The sequence below is a fragment of the Dermacentor andersoni genome, chromosome 1 (assembly GCF_023375885.2).
Source record: "Dermacentor andersoni chromosome 1, qqDerAnde1_hic_scaffold, whole genome shotgun sequence".
Classification (NCBI taxonomy): domain Eukaryota; kingdom Metazoa; phylum Arthropoda; class Arachnida; order Ixodida; family Ixodidae; genus Dermacentor; species Dermacentor andersoni.
Genome location: NC_092814.1, coordinates 355,552,834 through 355,570,641, shown reverse-complemented (window position 1 = coordinate 355,570,641; position 17,808 = coordinate 355,552,834). Strand labels below are relative to the sequence as shown.

Here is a 17,808-nt window from a genome sequence, read left to right as displayed (position 1 = left end):
TGTAGGCCATAGTTGCTCCGCCTGAAGAGTGCATGCCATGCAAAACTTCATAAAGCACACCAACAGGCAGTGCTTCCAACTAAAAATCAGCAAATCAGCAAGCTGAGCCTTCAAAAACAAACAAAACCAGTAGTTCGAGGCACCCAAAATGGCTAAAGAGCCTTCTGAACTCTGGCTACAAATAAAAATATGGTCAGCATATAAATCTTATTCCATTTGCTCAGCACGCAACTAGACAAAAGGTACTGAAAGGAAATCTGGCTCTTTCTTCTTTCTTTGTACAGGAAGCAATAAACAATAGAAACAATACGATAGACACATATAAAGTAGCGTAGCCAGAAATTTATTTTGAGGGGAGGGGGTATTTCTCCCCGGCCACTTCTCCCCCTCCTTTACCCTCTCTCTAGTATATGTGTGTGTGTGTAGATACGCCCCACACACATATACACGCATACATACACACATATATACATACAAACATACATATTGACAGAGTAAAAGAGACACAGGAAGATAGGTTGTATACCACACAAAGACAAAAACTTGTAGTACGTACCGCTCAGAAAAGCATGCTTTAAAGGGGTCCTGAAACACTTTCGTAACTAATCATAGAATGGCCAAATTAAAGGGGCCCTGCCCCTCGGGCTTGGTGAAATAACATAGTCTGCGGGTAGCATATGCTGTTGTGAGCATCTCAGCCAAGTTCTGTTGTCGTACACGGTCCGTAGAGCTAGCAAGCGGTGCGCGAAGTCATCTTTTTCTCAAACGCTCTCGCTTCAAAAACCCCATGATCCTTGCTCTCTTCTGTGTGCTTTATTTCGTCATAAAGCACGCTCCAATACGCGGCTGCTATTGATCGCTGCGCTCGGCTACACCACGGCTGCTGCGAGGTGCCACCACAAGTCCAGTGGCTAAGCACACTGCAGCTCTCTGAGGACAGCCGCGTCTGGCTTACATTTAGCGCAGCATTTTTTTTTTTTTTCCACAGTGCAAGGCATTGGAGGAGGATGGGGAGCACAGCTGACGGCATGTTTGATTGCCAATAACTCCGCTTCTGCTGAGCGCATTGAAGGACAAAGTGGTTCTGAAATAGCTTATCTTCGCTTCAAATGTCTTTCTCCACTTCGATAAAAAGTGGCTCAGGGCCCCTTTAAAGGATGTCATCTCACAAATCTCACGGCTCAAAAATTTTTTTAAATCCTTCTACTATACGTGGAATTATTGCACCGATACCCAGCTTTCTCTCCCTTCCTGCCTCTGCTAGCGCACTGAAAGCTACACAGCAAAACCAAGAGGGCAGAGCTCTGGCCAAAATAGAGCGTTGTGGTGGTGAAAGGACTCATTGCGGCACTTCGTGGGGCCCCGGTAGACTATGCTATGCAGCATGCCACTGCCATCTTGGAGGCCCCACGCAGCAGATGCAGCTACGCGCAGTGTAAAGATGAAATTATTTTTTGCCTTTTCGACATTGCAGAGATGTACATGTTTAATTTATTTAAATAAAAGTTAGCAATTATGCATTTCTCAGAATGCTCTTGCGATCACAAAATTAGCCAGTAGCATTGGTAGGTTCAGCTGCTTTTGATGACGCTGCATGAGGACATTGCAGAAGCAAGCACAAGCAAATTTTCGCTGTGTTTGAGAAGAGATTGTAAATTTTCTGCCACAAGCAGTGCAGTAATATTTGGCTCACATGTTTACAGCTGCCTCTATGACAGATCAGCATTGTTTTCTTACTACGTTCAAAAAGTGTTTTGGGACCTTTCAACAATGAGGATGCACGTTTTTATGCTGCCAAAACAACATTTTGCTGAACTTCTGACAAAACTTCGCATCAAATTATGCTATTGTCCATATGCTATTTATAAAAATAACACTTCAAAAATAATAAAGACCATACCATTTTATTTACAACTCAATGCAAGGTGGATCCACTCGGAACAAGTTCTCAGGATGACATCAGTTTCTAGATATTATTTCCCAAACTTTGTAAAGAAATACATGTGGTAGTCCAGCCAAATTTGTACTTCAATGCATCAAACAGTGTTTTGTTAAAAAAAGTAAATGGAATGACTGTGCATCTTCCCTGCAAGTTTGATGCAGCATATCCTGAAAATGGTGTCATCCAAAGAATTCTTTTCAAGTGGATATGCCTTGCAGTCTCACTAGTTACAATTTGTAAATTGCAATGTGTGCTGCAAGGTAATTATTTAAAAAGCTTAACTTACTTTATTAGTAAATTCGCATCTCGATTTATTGTGCAGGTAACATCTGTGTATTTGAGCGGACCAGCACAAGGACTACAATTGATTTTTAAAAACTGCTTAAAGTCTTTGCAACGAGAAGAAAGTGGGTTAACCGAGGGGCCAGATTTTCATTAATCATATCATAAGAAGCCAACAAACAATGACACCAAGGACAACATAGGGGAAACTACTTGCATTTACTAGTTGAATTTAAGAAAGGATAAATGAATGGAAATCAAAGTGGCTGAAAAAACTACTTGCCGCAGGTGGGGAACGAACCCACGTCTTCGCATTACGTATGCGATGCTCTACCAATTGAGCTATCGTGGGGCCGTTTTCCCATCCACTTTCTTGGGTATTTATGTTTTACTACGAGAACTAACCCTGGGAGTGTTGGCCAGCAGCGCCACTCACAAACCTTGGCAGCGGATGTGGAACATCCTTTCTGCAGCAGGCGCCACGAGAACGCTATCTTTTTGGGTGAAGGCAACTGATCAATAAACCCACATATGCTACCTGAAGGCATCAATGTTGCCGGATTCGAGACGCTCATTATGTAATAAACAAGAAGAAAGTGGGTTAACCGAGCGGTGAGTTAGGTGAATTAACCGAGGGTTAACCGAGGGATGCAGAAAGGATGTTCAAGCAGAAAGGATGTTCCACATCTGCCGTTAAGGTTTATGAGTGGTGGCGCTGGCTAACACTCCCAGGGTTAGTTCTTGTCGTAAAACATAAATACCCAAGAAAGTGGATGGGAAAACGGCCCCACGATAGCTCAATTGGTAGAGCATCGCATACGTAATGCGAAGACGTGGGCTCGTTCCCCACCTGCGGCAAGTAGTTTTTTCAGCCACTTTGATTTCCATTCATTCATCCTTTCTTTAATTCAACTAGTAAATGCAAGTAATTTCCCCCATGTTGTCCTTGGTGTCATTGTTTGTTGGCTTCTTAAAGTCTTTGCAGAAACACCTGGTATTCAGCGCAACCACGAGAGAGGAACTTTCCAACTGCAATATTATAACCTACAGACTAGCAGAACAGTGTATTGTTACCAATAGCTTTGCCTTTACCACTCCAAACTCTCTACTCAATCTTCTAGGTTTTGGCAATAACAAAGGCTCTTGAACAGCAACAACACATTACCTCCTGGCAGCTAGGTATGGAGTAGGGTACCATAAGGACAAGAAATTTCACAGAAATTATAGGAAAGTCTTTAAGCTCACACTCCTTCCCTTAAGGGACCCCACTTAGGGGGAGGAATAGAGTCTGTGGAGGAGAGTCTTTGGTTAGCAAACACCAAACAGCCAGGCAAGACAGCAAGCTTAGATTTTCACAGATGGCCTATAAAAATCCATTGTCTATCCATTTTTAATGAAAGGAAAAAGGACTGGCATTTCTTTCACTTATTGCTTGACGCAGGAAAAGTAAGAAGAAGAAAATGGGCTGGAAAGCAAGGCCAAGAGCCAGAAGAGACCTGTTGCAACCCCGGTAAGAGCAGGTGATGAGCATAATTTTCTAACCAGATCTTCTAAGGGGTGGTTTGGCCAGGGCTACGTATGAAAGAGGGTGCACACTATTGTGCAAGTCACCCATTATTGAAGTGCACTTCCTGTGTAGTGCCCGTGCTATATTCGTTTACATTTAAAACACAGGAACAACGCTTTGTGCCAGAACTTCAATAGTATTATATGAGGCAAGTTTCACTCACTACCGGTCACTTACTGCATGACTTGTTTGAAGAGATATTTAGAGGCAACTTGCAATCATGGTTTTGGGGTCCTTATCAAGTGACACATATAATTATTTGGACACACTCGGGAATCTATGAGTCAGACAGTCTGAAGCATCAATGCTTTCTATGTTCTGTTATGGCATCCGTAGTTCGTAGCTCACTTGCTCTGAAGATTGCAGAGATGTTTTGTTAGGATGGGCTCTCAGCAGTTTCGACTAAGTAGGTTAACCGCAGCTAGGACACTGGCCACGGCCGTCTAGTGTCGAGGGATCGGGCAGTGACAAGATGCTCTTCCTTTGTCCCCAATTATTCACCACCTTCCTTCTTGGTGCCATTTATACTTGTAATTCCCCACTCCTCCCTTCTCCCCCCCACCTCTGCTTCGTATCCTTCAATGCCCTCCCCTCCTTATAACTCTTTTCCATCAGCCACTGTCACCCTCAACATGTCAAGTCATTGCAATTGTGAACGGTGCAACGGCCCCTCACATTCCTATATTTCTGCTTACTTCTTCAAGGCAGCGCCACTGTGTGGATGTCATGGCCATTCCCCTACCTCCCTTCCCACCTGGTTGCTATGGCTGTTCCTTAGCTTCCCTGCCCTGTACCCCCGTCCTTGATATATTTTGCATTGCACAAATCAGCGTTCCGTCTGCATTTCTCTCTTGTCCCATTTTTTTCGCTGTTGTCATCCTGCAGAATGTATGCCAACTAGCCCAACAGCAAGCTCTCCTCAAATTTATTCACGTAATGAAAGTCAGAGACAAGGGAAAGAAAAGGGGGAGGGGGACGCTTATTCTGCGTTTCCTAGACAGGCAAGTCATAATATTTTCAGAATGCTTTTCTTCCACGCAGCATAGTCGATGATTTGGTCAAGTACATGAAATGAGAAGCCCTTCGACAACACGATGGCCTGGTAGGGAGCAATAACAATTTCAAGTTTTTAGCACATGCTTGTCCACTTTTTCTCTGTCTGTGCACTTTTTAGCCGTGATCCCCCTCTCAATAGTTATGATTCACACAATCTGGAAAGAGGGAGTGGCGTGCCTTGGGAGCGGCCGCAATGTTCTGCCTACTGCAGGTGCTGGGCAACACCTTTCTTTAAGTTTTCTCGCCGAAAGCGGTGCACTCCTTGTGCCCATTTAGCAACGTCAGAGTTCCATGATAAGACCAGCAGATATGTAAATGGGGGGTGGGGCCCTCTAGCAGTCGAGGGCACTAAATTTTGGCGACCGACAACAGCAGTCCTAAACATTGTATTCAGGGGAGGAGAGCTCTACAGTTCACAAATTTTTTTTCTTTGCCTCTCTGCCCACATCTCAAATATCATTGGAAGTAGCAAGGTCAGGCTGCACATCTCTTATCAATGGAGGATCTCATCAGTGGTGCACTTTATACACGCAACCGACGACAGGCACAAAACAAGGGCTGGTTGTTTTTCAGAGAATGATAAGGTCATCATTCCTCAAAAAAAAATAAGTGTGGTTGCTTCTGACAGATTTTTGCATCCTTGACGATTTCCCTTCAATAAAGTTGTTCTCTCTCTCCTCTCCCATAATCGCTATATGCCTGTCGAAGACATAGCACCTGGGGGAGCAGTGACGCAGATGAACCTGTGTTTACTTCGAAAACGCCTTGACACCAGCTGGGAGCAAAGCTGAGGCCCCCGAAAAATTTTTAAACCTTAAGGTACAATGGGCCGGGCCGTTGGCTTGCACTTCTTGAAATGGGCTATCTTGTCTGCTCGCACTATTCATGTTCACTAGCCGGTGTGTCCTCTGCCCAAGAGGTGAAATGTCCGATTAAATTTCTTTAATACTCACAATTGTAGATACTGTAATTATTAGAAATAGCCCTCTTTACTTTTTTTGCAATCCATTTCATGCTTTCCCCTATTCCGCTCCCTCTTCATTGCACCACCCCCTTTGCTGGCCAATGTTCAGGTGACATCCAGCACTAGTGCGACTAGCAAATTTTCTTTCTTCCACTAACCACAAATATAGTAACTTTCAGATGTGTCCTGACAAGGATAAGTAGCCAAGCACATAAGCTGCATCTTTCGCCCATTTGTTCTTGGTGTGACTATGAATACATTTTTTTTTTGTCCAGGGAGTTGACTCCATGACGTCCCGCCCCCTTCAGACCACCTCTAGCCTTCGACATGCTGTCACATTTAAACTTTCCCTTTCATCCATGTCACTCTTTTGAGCTTGCTTCCTATGACTTTTTGTTCCTTAGAAAAGGGGGAGGGGAGTGGGTGCCACCAGAAAACTTCACAAGGGTGGGGGTTTGACCCGAACTCTCTAGCTATGCCAATGCACATATACGTTCCTTAACACACTTTTGCAAGTATTACATGCAACACTCAGTCTTCATAATCACTAGAATCGCCTGGTCATAACAGTGAATTATAAGAAAGGAATACATTCAAGCGAAAAGAATCTTCACACTATACTTGCAAAGATTCATTGAAAACTAAAACTAGAAAAATGTAATAATTTTTTTAATTGGCTTAGCAGTAAACTGAAGTGAGACATTTCAAACATGCACTAAAACTGGAGATGAAAAACAAATTTTATCAGTAATTCAGTGCTCATAAGCTTCACTGACTCAATTGTGTCCCACTGCCGTCTTTATGACACAGCTTCTCACTCACTTATCTAGCGACCACTTGAAAACCAGCAAGCTCATGCTGCTGGTTCAAGCAGCAGCTGGCATTATCCATAGAAAGCCAACTGTGCTGGTTAAAAACACGCTAAGCTGTAGCCCTAAAATGGATGGCAGTGGGACTGTGGTTTGAACATGGCATTCAAAAAAGATATGCTTGACCTTCAATGTGCCTCATTAAGAAGTGACCTTTCTAGGCTGAGCAAATGCAGAGAGTTGCGACACTAAACTAGGCTACACTGATTTAGTGCTTCCATAAGAGTCCCATTAAAGAGGACTGACATGATGAAAACCATGGGTATGTTGTAAACTCAGTGCGGACAGATACTTTGCCACCTTTGCCATGCAGCCATCATCATAAGTTCCATTCCAATCGCAATGTAAATAGCAAAGACAGAGAGCTTCAAGGAGATGGCATAAAAATTTGCAATACTGCAGGCTACTTTGCTAACTAGCCAGGAGATGACACAGATTAGTGACACAACAGGGGAGCTGGGTGGTGGAGTGTAGTCAGGCAAGTGCTATTAACCAGGCTTGCCATTTTGTTGAACAACTGTAGGCCTGGCTGGGGCATCAAACCTTAAGCGTGAGCACTAAAAGTTTGGGAGAGAAGCCCCACCTTGGGAACACGCAGGGTTAGGAAATAAACAATGTGCATATGTCATCAAGCTGGAGAACTCTTGTGTTATCAGCAGATTGTAATGACACATATTCACACTGCCTCATACAAAATGTGAGAAGCATGAGTGACTTAAAATTTCAAAAGAGTTCTTATTTTTTTCAAGACAATTACAAAACTTTTCAACTTACCTTGGCATTGAAACTTGGACAACCCGGGCAAATGATCATGTTCTAAATACAGACTCGCATGAAGCCGTATCCTTAGATATCAAGTTAGATACCTCTGATTACTGGAACAAAATGGAACATACCTCATATCGCTGCTTCAGTTAGCAGACCAAGCACAACATCCACAGTGCACAGAAGGACTGCAGTGCCCTTGTGCAAAGTTCGATTTGGTGCTGCTAAGCTTGCTCCACGATGCTGCTATGCTCGTTCTGTGGATTAAACTGGCTATTGAGTGCTCTGTGAGTCCACATTTAAAGGGACACTAAAGAGAAGCCCTAAAAAAGTTTTGGCTGATGAAGCACGCATTTAAAGCTCTCTATTTGAACTTCTTTGAAAGACAAAAGGCTGATGATTCACAGAAAACAAATGAAGGCCGCACTTTTATTTCTTCAATTGAGCACACAAACCACATCACTTTACCTCACTGACTGTCTTTTTTCTTCGTATGCCAGAAAAGCTCTCCAATGTTTCTAGATTTATCCTGCACTTCCTTTGAAACACAATGTCATCTTAATTTAGGCAAGTAAGAAGCCCTAACTGAAGCAGACACTGTCAAAACACACAATGTCGTCGGGCGCTGTGCAGGAACTCAAGTTGGAAGTCGGCCCCTAGTTTCCTCTTGTTGCTTTTGTCTTTTCTGGCTCACTGCACCTCAGGTCAATGTGAGACTGACCTGTTTTGCATTTAACTCGTGTGGACCCCCCCCAACATAGGTTATAGGACAACCGCAACAAAATTTTAGATTACAAAAAAAGGCTAATTTTGGATGGTGTACATATGAAACAGCCTCTGTGCAAAATTTTTCATTTGAAGTATGAGTGGATGCATCATAGATATCCACATGTTTTCATATCATACTCAAAATTCCAACATTACCACTCACCGGAAATCAAGCACAAAACATCAAGAACTAGCACCTGCCAAGGTGGGACAACATGCATGTGTGGTTCTGGTATCTGGGTCATATCCAATTACCATCAGGTGTCCATGTTGTCTGCTAAGGCATTATTCAAAGACTGTTAATTGAAAAAAATTTGTAATTACTAACTCTGTGGCACTGCCAAGGTTACTTAAATTGTATACCATGTGTTTCTTTTTATGCTGAACCATTGAAAAGAAAAACTCTTATCTAGGCCCCTGTCATTTTCTGCCGATATGCTAGGCAGACACTAACAGCAAGAAACATTTCAATTATAATTTCATTAACTAAACATGCTAATTAACATTTTAATTACTAAGTTTAGGGTATATGTTGTAAATGTGAAATTGAAGCCGGTGAGTAGTAAAATTATGTCTCCTCAGCAGAAATCCTACGAGTAGCATTACTTTTGAGATATGCAACCTTAAAATGGTGCTACGAGATACAATGGTGTTCCCCTTAACAGTTCCCTAAAAGCATGCATCTAAATGTTTGGGACTACCTAAATAGAATGACGAGGCATATTTTAGCAGATTTCTGCCACAAAAGTGCTGCTCTTAGGATCTCTGCTAAAACTTCACTACTCCTCGACTTCAATTACACAATTACAAAAATGTTGGTCATTAAAAAGTTAACTAGCATAATTAGTTAAACAAACAAATTACCAGCGAAATTTTTCTAGCTGCTACATTTGCCCTCTCATGCTGCCTATTCGCAAAAAAAAAAAAAAAGAAAACCGGCAGGGGCCTAGATGTGACAGCTGTTTCTAATGTGTTCCACATAAAAAGAAACACTTGGTATACTCCCTTATAACCAATTTAGCTGAAGTGAAATTTCATTGCAGTTAGGCTTTAATGCTTCGCAAGCGGGCGCTGCCATCTTTTCCGCTTAATTCATTAGTGATTTTCACTTGACCTGTGGCTTGACCTGTGACCTGTGACAACAGAGGATGGCAACAGAGATGGATGGATATTCTTCTGCTTACAATGAAATAAATGTATTTTCTGCCGTATTCAAATACAATTTCCCAGTACTATGAATCCAGCATATGTGCGTGCAATGTATGTAAACACTATACCTACACAGATTAATTTAACTAAAAGCACAGAAGCATAGTTAAAGATGTTACTTTTCAACACAGCATGCTCTTGGTCGGGCATCCACTACAGGATCAAGGATGCTTAATCACAAGCTCTCACAGAACTCACGACGTTCTTGTAGAAAAGCGTTCCTGCAGCATTCATGGCTTGTAAATCACTCCAATAAGTATGATATTGCATTTTTTTAGACATACTGCTAAAGAATATAAGATCAGAAATGACGCCGAATTTTCTCTCACGCAGTGCGTGAAACTTACGGGAAATAAAGTTCAGTTTGCAGCGATCAACTTCCGATAAATTTTCTTCTCTCTTTTCTTTAATGCGTTGCGAGGGGTCCGATTTTTCTTGTTCCTTGTTAAAGAACAAGTAAGCGGAACATTTCGCAGGTTTCAGATCGAGAGACTCACGTAAATCTGGCGGCTGTTGAAAAGCAGCTGTGACACCAACAACGCGACGGGAGTCCATCAAACACCCGTACCTCGCGTTTGGAACACAAACTTGCACAGTGTCCCGAACCCAATTCGGATTCCGCGTTCTAGGCCGCTGCAGCAGAAACTCTCGTGACTGTCAACAGATGCCGCCACTGCACTGTCGTGCGTCGCTCCGCGCTTGCATTCTTGCGTTGATCAACGCCTAAAAACCTCACTTCGCTACCGAAGCCGCGTGTCCTCACCTGTAAACCCGGCTCCTAATTGTTCGGTGATTTCTCGCATCGCCATCTCCTTGACATGCCTGTTGTGATAATGTATGTCTTTAGAGTTCCACAGGCATGGCCGTTCCTCGACAAGAGCAATCAATTCCGATTCCACGTCGTGGGTGAACTCGACCATCGCAGGTCATTAAATGTGACGCCTTGGGTACCGTCGCTACGCGCACTGTAATGTAGTCAGTAACCAGCAATCACACAAGCAAATCTAGAAACTTGAGTGAATAGGGAGACGAAACTCTATGGAAAAACGTCTTTTCTTTGCGTCTCACTGTTGGCAGTGGCGATAACGATAGCAGCGTTGACTACGCGTCTCCCTACGGAAAACACGATCGCTCTGCTTGCACGCGCAACCAATCTAGCAGTTTGATTGAAAAGTAGGTTTAAAACTAAAAAAATTAATGTTTACAAGTCGCTTTTGTCACAACATAGCAGTAATCTCTTACACCCGATGTTCCGAGTCGCGTACAAATGCGTGTTTGACGCTGTCTGTGAGGTCGTATTGTGTGTCTGGCAACAGCGTCTGGCGACGTTGTCTGCCAGCTGTGTCTGCGTCGTCTGCTACGGAGGCGCAGAGCAACGCTTGCGCCGGCTTCAGCCGCGCATTGTGGCGCTGCGTTGGCATTAACGTGAGCAGCGATTTGTTTTTTGCTAGATGCAACATGTTAAAGAGTAATCAGCCTCACAGTGTTTTCTGTTTAATTAGTGGAAAAATTCTGAGACATATAAACTGAAAATGTAGTTTCGAATCGAGACCTATAGTGTGGAACGTGTAGAAACTTTCCAATCCTTCCCTGAACAACGTAACGTGCCTATCATATCAAGCAGGACTTGTTAAATGTAATTGATTTTTCTGAAATTGTTCTCTTCTTTTTTTCACACACACATACATACATATATATATATATATATATATATATATATATATATATATATGTATAAAAGCTGGAAAGTTGTGTTTGGGATCTATGAGTGTGTCAGCCAGCAACAGAGACACTCAGGTAATTACGGGGCGGGTCTTCGCCTTCTACAATGTGCCACAGAAAAGCACGAGAGCGCGTCTGCACGACGAAAACTGCTACAGAAGTTTCGTAAGCTTTATATATATATATATATATATATATATATATAAACCGACGAGACTCAGTGCACGCCACGTGACGTTGACGTGAGCAAGATCCCGCCTACGATTTGAGCGGGCCTATTTAAGCGGCCCTGCAATGTATTTTCAATTCATTCACTCTCTTCTTCTATAACCTTCACCAACCATTGAATAAACAGTGCAAGTTTCGCACTAGGAATCGTCTCGTCCCTGCCTGGTCGCCATGGTCTACCGAACGCCTGCAGCCGGCCGACAACGCCACGCTACCCAATAGTAACACCGGTCGAGGTTCGAGAAACAGGCGTCGCAACAACTGGTTGGCAGCGATGGGATGCGCCACCCCGGAGACCCCAACTTTGGATGACATCTAAGAGATCGTCTCCTCTTGGTCCTGGTGACAAATTCGGAATAAAAGTGTCCGGATTCATGACTGCATATGGTGAGTGCACGGCTTTTCTTCACGAAGGTATCACTTGGCTTTACGTATTTTGGGGGGGAAGTACAAAGCCGTGATTTTTCTTTAACCGTTGACGGAAGTTTTGAGTACGTCGAGGTTGTTATAGAGGGAAGAGTTAGCAGTACTAAGGGCAGCCATGAACTTGAAGGCACTAAAGAAGCCGGAGTTGTTTAACTTGGCCAGAGAGTTGGGCCTGCAAATTGCCGAATCGAAGAGAAACCGGAGATCACTGAGGTGATCGAAGCGATCAGGGCAGACCACGATGAGCTGAAGGAATGCCTAAAGAGCATTGCGGATATGGAGGAAGAGCGTAAGCGCCTAGAAGAAAAAGAAGAGCGCGAGCGGGCAGCACGTGAGGCCAAAGAAGAGCGCGACCGTGTTGCACGCGACGCACTCGAAATGAGGCGCCTAGATATTGAGTTTCTGAAGGCTCAAAATACTGAAAGACCTAGCACAGAGGCACGAGATAGCGAGCGCAGAATGACAGACTTGATGGCACCCTACGCATGCAGTAGGAGGGGACATAGGTCCTTTTCTGCCGCAGTTTGAGCGCGCGTGTGAGAAGGCAAAATTCGCGAGAAACACGTGGCCGCAACTCTTACTTACGTTGCTGCCGCGTGAGGTAGCTGATATCATTGCCCGCATGGGGAAAGAAGAAGCAGAGGACTTCGATAAAGTCAAAGCGAGTCTGCTTAAAAAGTATAGATTATTAGCAGAAGCATTCAGGCTAAAATTCATGGAGGTCGAGAAGACCAAAAGTGAGTCATACTCATACTTCGCGTACACCTTGGAGGTAAACCTGAAAGAATGGCTCAGAGAAGACTCGGCGACGCCGAAAAGACAATGCAGGGCGTTGCATTAGAACAGTTCTGCTGCCGGCTGCCAGAAAACATCAAGTATTGAGTTCAGGATAGGCCAGGCGTGGACACTATCACGAGAGCGGCCGATCTCGCTGAGGAGTACGTAACTCGTCGTGCGTTCGAAGGCAAAGAAGCTCCTAAGGAGGAGATGAATAAATACAGACCCGACAAGCCAGAGCGATGGTCAAAGTCGAGTCAGAATATAAATAAAAGGAAAGGTCAGATTCGGTGAAAAATAGTGACGAGAACAGCAAGGGAAAGGAGGAGTCACCCGAACAGAGGGCAGAAAGGCAAAAGAAATAAAGCTTTCGAGGCAAAGAAACCACTAATTTGCTACAACTTCCAGCAAATGGGGCATATCTCCGTGGGGGGCAGAAATCTCGAACTAGTGTTGATGTCACTAAGTAGTAACGAGGAATATCTGAACTTGCTAGAACCGCACATCCGAGACCTCGTGGTAAACGGCAAACCGTGTCGGGTGCTTCGCGACTCGGCAGCCACAATGGACGTGGTGCACCCGTCGTACGTGGAGGGAGGCCAGTTCACGGGAGAATGTGCTTGGGTAAGGCAAGCCGTAGAGGCCTCCAGTGTTTGTTTCCCTATGGCAAAGATTCGCATCGAAGGCCCTTTTGGAGTACTGGACACTGAAGCCGCCGTCTCGGCACATCTCCCGCCGCAGTATCCATATTTGTTTTCTAACAAATCCGAGGATTTACTGCGACGCAGGGGAATCGGGTTTAGTGAGGGAATAGTACAAGCCCTAACTCGTTCCAAGGCAAGGGAGCTCGCGGTCAAGGCAGTGTACGAATGTACAGTGGTGGAGGAAACAGGTTTGACGGAGGATTCGTCAACCAGCACCAGACAGGACAGCCCTATAGGGATATTGCGGAAAGTAAAATAGCTAATGAAGAGGTCAGGAAATCACCGGAGCCTGATATGACTTGAGAGGCAGAATGCAGAAGAACGTTATTCATTGTAACACCTGCCACATTGATTGCTGAACAGGAAAAAGATTCCACCCGACGTAACCTAAGGCCAGACGCGAAAGAAGGTGTGGCCAAACAGAACGTAAAGTTTCTCAAGAGGGCAGGCATCCTCTATAGAAAGTAGACCAGTCAAAAGGGAGTGCAATTCGACCAACTCGTGGTGCCGCATCCCTATCGTGAGAAGCTCCTGCATCTGGTCCACGGGGGCTTTTGGTCAGGGCATCTGGGCATTCGGAAAACAAAGGACCGCTTACTGCAGGAATTTTGCTGGCCCGGCTGCTTTCGGGAAGTGGAAGCATTCGTGAGAAGCAGCGACACATGTCAACGCACAGGCAAGGCCGGAGATAAGGCTAAAGCACAAATGAAACTTGTTCCCATTATCACGGAGCCGTTTCGCAGGCTCATAATAGACACAGTGGAACCACTTCCTGCAACGCAGTCTGGCTATCGGCATATTCTCACTGTACTATGCCCCGCAACGAAATTCCCAGAGGCGGTGTCCCTCAAACAACTAAGCTCGGTGGAGATCGTCAACTCGCTTTTGTCTATCTTCGTGAGAGTAGGGTTTCCCGCAGAAATCCACACAGATCAAGGATCCGTCTTTACGAGCGCACTGATATTCGACGTTTCTGGAAATGTGTAGTATTAAAATTATTCATAGCTCAGTGTACCACCCGCAGTCAAACGCGGTAGAGAAAGTCCACTCAGTCATGAAACGGCTTTTGAGAGCCCTTTGTTATGAGCACAAAGCCGGTTGGGAGGTTTGCTTGCCTGCAGCAATGTTCGCGCTTCGAACTGCACCGCACGAATCAACAGGTTTTTCACCTTCAGAGCTCGTTTACGGACGCTGCCTTCGCTCCCCTCTTCGCATTGTTCGAGAAGCCTGGGAAGGCCGGGCGGACGATCCTTCGGTTGTGGCATACGTGCTAGAGCTGTTAGACCGACTGCACACATCTCAAGAATTATCAGGGTAGGAAATGCGCAAGGCCCAAAGCAATGCTAAGCATTAGTATGACAGGACGGCTCGAACGCGACGCTTTGAAGTTGGGGAAACGGTAATGATTCTGAAACCCTCATTGAAAAACAAACTACAGGTTCAATGGGAAGGACCAGTTAACATAATTCAGAAATTATCTGAAAGAAACTACGTAATCACGGTACCGGGAAAACGAAGGACACCACAAGTGTACCACAGCAATCTACTTAAACCATACCGGCAGAGGGAGACTATTGTGAACATGTCACTTAACCAACCTGAGGAGATGCCTGTCGACTTTCTGGAGTTAACTTCAATAACGGGGGCAAAAGACATTCACGAGACCATTGACAAGTTAGTAGAACAGGCGGAGTTGAATCCCACTCAAAGGGCCGAACTTAGGGAACTCGTGTTTGAATTTAAAGACAGATTTTCGGACGCATCAGGCAGGACCACAGCGATCGTTCCCGATATGGAGTTAACCTCATCGGACCCAGTTCGTTCGAAAGCTTATCACGTTTCACCTCGTCAACGTCAAGTCATGGCAGCTGAAATAAACAAGATGTTAGAGCTAGGTGTAATCGAGCCAGTAGAGAGGGATTAAACCTCGCCTCTTATCTTGGTTGAGGTCCCAGTAAAGGAGCCGCGACCGCGTATCGACTACCGCAGGCTCAACCTAATCACGAAGGACCAGACCTACCCAATATCGCATATCGAGGAAAGGCTTGAGAGAGGGACCAGTGCAAATTTCATCTCTACGCTCGATTTAGTCAAAGGGTACTGGCAGGTTCCGTTGACCGAGAGGGCAAGCAGGCTTGCGGCGGTTATTTCCCCAATGGGAACCTTTGGCCGAAAGTCCTGAGCTTTGGATTGAAGAATGCTCCGTATTGTTTCTCTAGCCTTATGGACCAGGTGCTACGGGGAATGGAGGAATTTGCCCTTCCGTATTTCGATGACATAGCAATCCTTCCTTCATCATGGGCGGACCATATGCAACACTTGCGAACCGTGTTGTGTCGTCTACGAGAGGCTAACTTAACTGTCAAGGCTCCCAAATGCCAATTGGGGCGCGCGGAGGTAGCTTATCTAGGTCATGTAATAGGGCAAGGCCATCGTCGGCCTTCAGAAGTTAAACTGGCCGCAATAAACAACTTCTCGCAACCACGTACCAAGCGTGACATCAGGTCATTTCTTGGTTTGGCAGGTTATTACCAAAGATATATCCCGCGTTATTCCGAGATTGCAAGTTCTTTAACAGATGCTCTCAGAAAAACAGAACCGCAAACGGTAGAGTGGGATGACGGAAACGGCTCTTAGTATGCTGAAGAACGCACTAACGAGTCAGCCAGTGTTGAAAGCGCCCGACTACTCTAAGCTATTCATTCTTCAGTGTGATGCCAGCGACTGGGGTATTGGGGTGGTGCTTTGTCAAAAGAGAGATGACGAAAATGAACACCCCGTACAGTACGCCAGTAGAAAGCTTTCAGTTCGTGAGGAAGCATACAGTGCATCAGAAAAGGAATTTGCCTGCGTGGTATGGGCAGCACAGACGCTAGCTTGCTATATCGCTGCTTCAAGGTTCACCATAGAGACTGACCACTGCCCCCTCACATGGTTGCAGTCCATGTCTACGAAAAACGGCTGTCTTTTACGCTGGAGCTTGGCTCTTCAACAGTACACCTTCAATATTCGCTACAAGAAGGGTGAACTTAACGGCTATGCCGACGGTCTGAGTCGTTGCCCCTAGAGTAGCGAAAGCCTCATGCTCACTCTGGTTTCCGTGGCATTTTTACTTTAGTATTTTTTTTTCATACGTTTTTTTTTATTATTGAGAAGTTGTAGTTGATTTAGCTGATTTTAGTTACCACGTCTTAAAACTTTCAAGAAATGGCTGTTTTTAGTGTGTGTGTGTGTGGGGGGGGGGGGGGGGGGGAGGACGCGCGAAAGGGATGGGAGAGCAGTAGCTGGTTTTCTTTTTTTTTAAAGCCTGGTTTGTCTTGGGGGAGGGTGGCATTGTGATTGCTTGCTTTGTGGTTGTGGCTCCGGCACTGTTCTGGAGTAATTGCTTGCCAAAACAGGAGACGGAAAGTTGCGAGACCGGTTTGCAAGTCCAGTTTCACCGGACCGGACCAGGGAGAAAAGGCATACAAGAGCGCCACGAGGACTGATGAACGACTCCAAGGAATGTACAAGCTACGAACCAAGGGTTCGTCACCCCGGAGGGAAATTCTGCTGCTGAAACGCCGATCCCTCGCTCAGTTGCTGCTGGCCCCTACACGTCGGGATATTCGTCCCCCGCCGGAAATGCTGTTATGGTTGGCTTGTAACACCCCGGGCAAAAAGGATGCTCAAAAGACCATGCCTAACCGAAACGGAGGATGGATCCCTAATTTGCTATGGCTGTCTCGACTGGTTGCCGGTCTGGCGGACGCCCCGCAGTGATTTCGGGCCCCTTTGTGTTTGTGCGACTCAAGGGGAGACCCTTTCCGCAAACTGTGCGACTCTAGGGGAGACCCTTTCCGCGAACCAAACAAGACCCGCAGGTTGCCGCCAGCGGAGGCAAGCACGTGCAACGTTGCCCAGGAGAGAAAGAGTAGCCGCCAAGCACCGACGAGACTCAGTGCATACCACGTGACGTTGACGTGAGGAAGATACCGCCTACGATTATAGCGACCTATTTGAGCGGCCCCGCCATGTACTTTCAATTCATTCATTCTCTTCTATATCCTTCACCAACCATTGAATAAACAGTGCAAATTTCGCACTAGAAATCGTCTCGTCCCTGCCTGGTCGCCATGGTCCACCGGACGCCTGCAGCCTGCGGACAACGCCACGGTACCCAATAGTAACGCCGGTCGAGGTTCGAGAAACAGGCGTCGCAACAGTAGTTACTATTACGGATACTACGAGGGTGAATCAGGAAGCCTTTGGCTCGATTTTTTTTAGCCAGATTACCACTGTTAACGCGATGTCAACATAGCCATTCCCAGTGGTGGACCTTTTTTGGACCGGACCGGCCTTATCTGCCGGTATACCTCCGCGGCACGGCGCTGCTGTCAGTTGTAGAAGATGACGAGTGCGCAAAAGGCCGTGAAGACTTGCATGACAATGAGCGTTCGGGGAGGCCGCGTGCGTCGGTGACTGACGACACATGGACATCTCAAATGTAGTGCTATGGGCCCTAGAAGATTGGCTAGTATGCCGTCCGC

The 17,808-nt window shown here is 45.5% G+C and overlaps 1 protein-coding gene across 1 annotated transcript in view; it reads right to left on the bottom strand.

Moving 5' to 3' along the window:
• The window catches only part of LOC126516795 (uncharacterized), a 48,823-nt gene extending 38,310 nt beyond the window's left edge, over positions 1-10,513 (bottom strand). The window contains exon 1 of the mRNA XM_050166899.2: positions 10,186-10,513. Coding sequence (XP_050022856.1) covers positions 10,186-10,342 — 157 coding nt within the window. The 5' untranslated portion in view covers positions 10,343-10,513. The remainder of the gene's footprint in view (positions 1-10,185) is intronic.
• Positions 10,514-17,808: the final 7,295 nt, after the last annotated feature.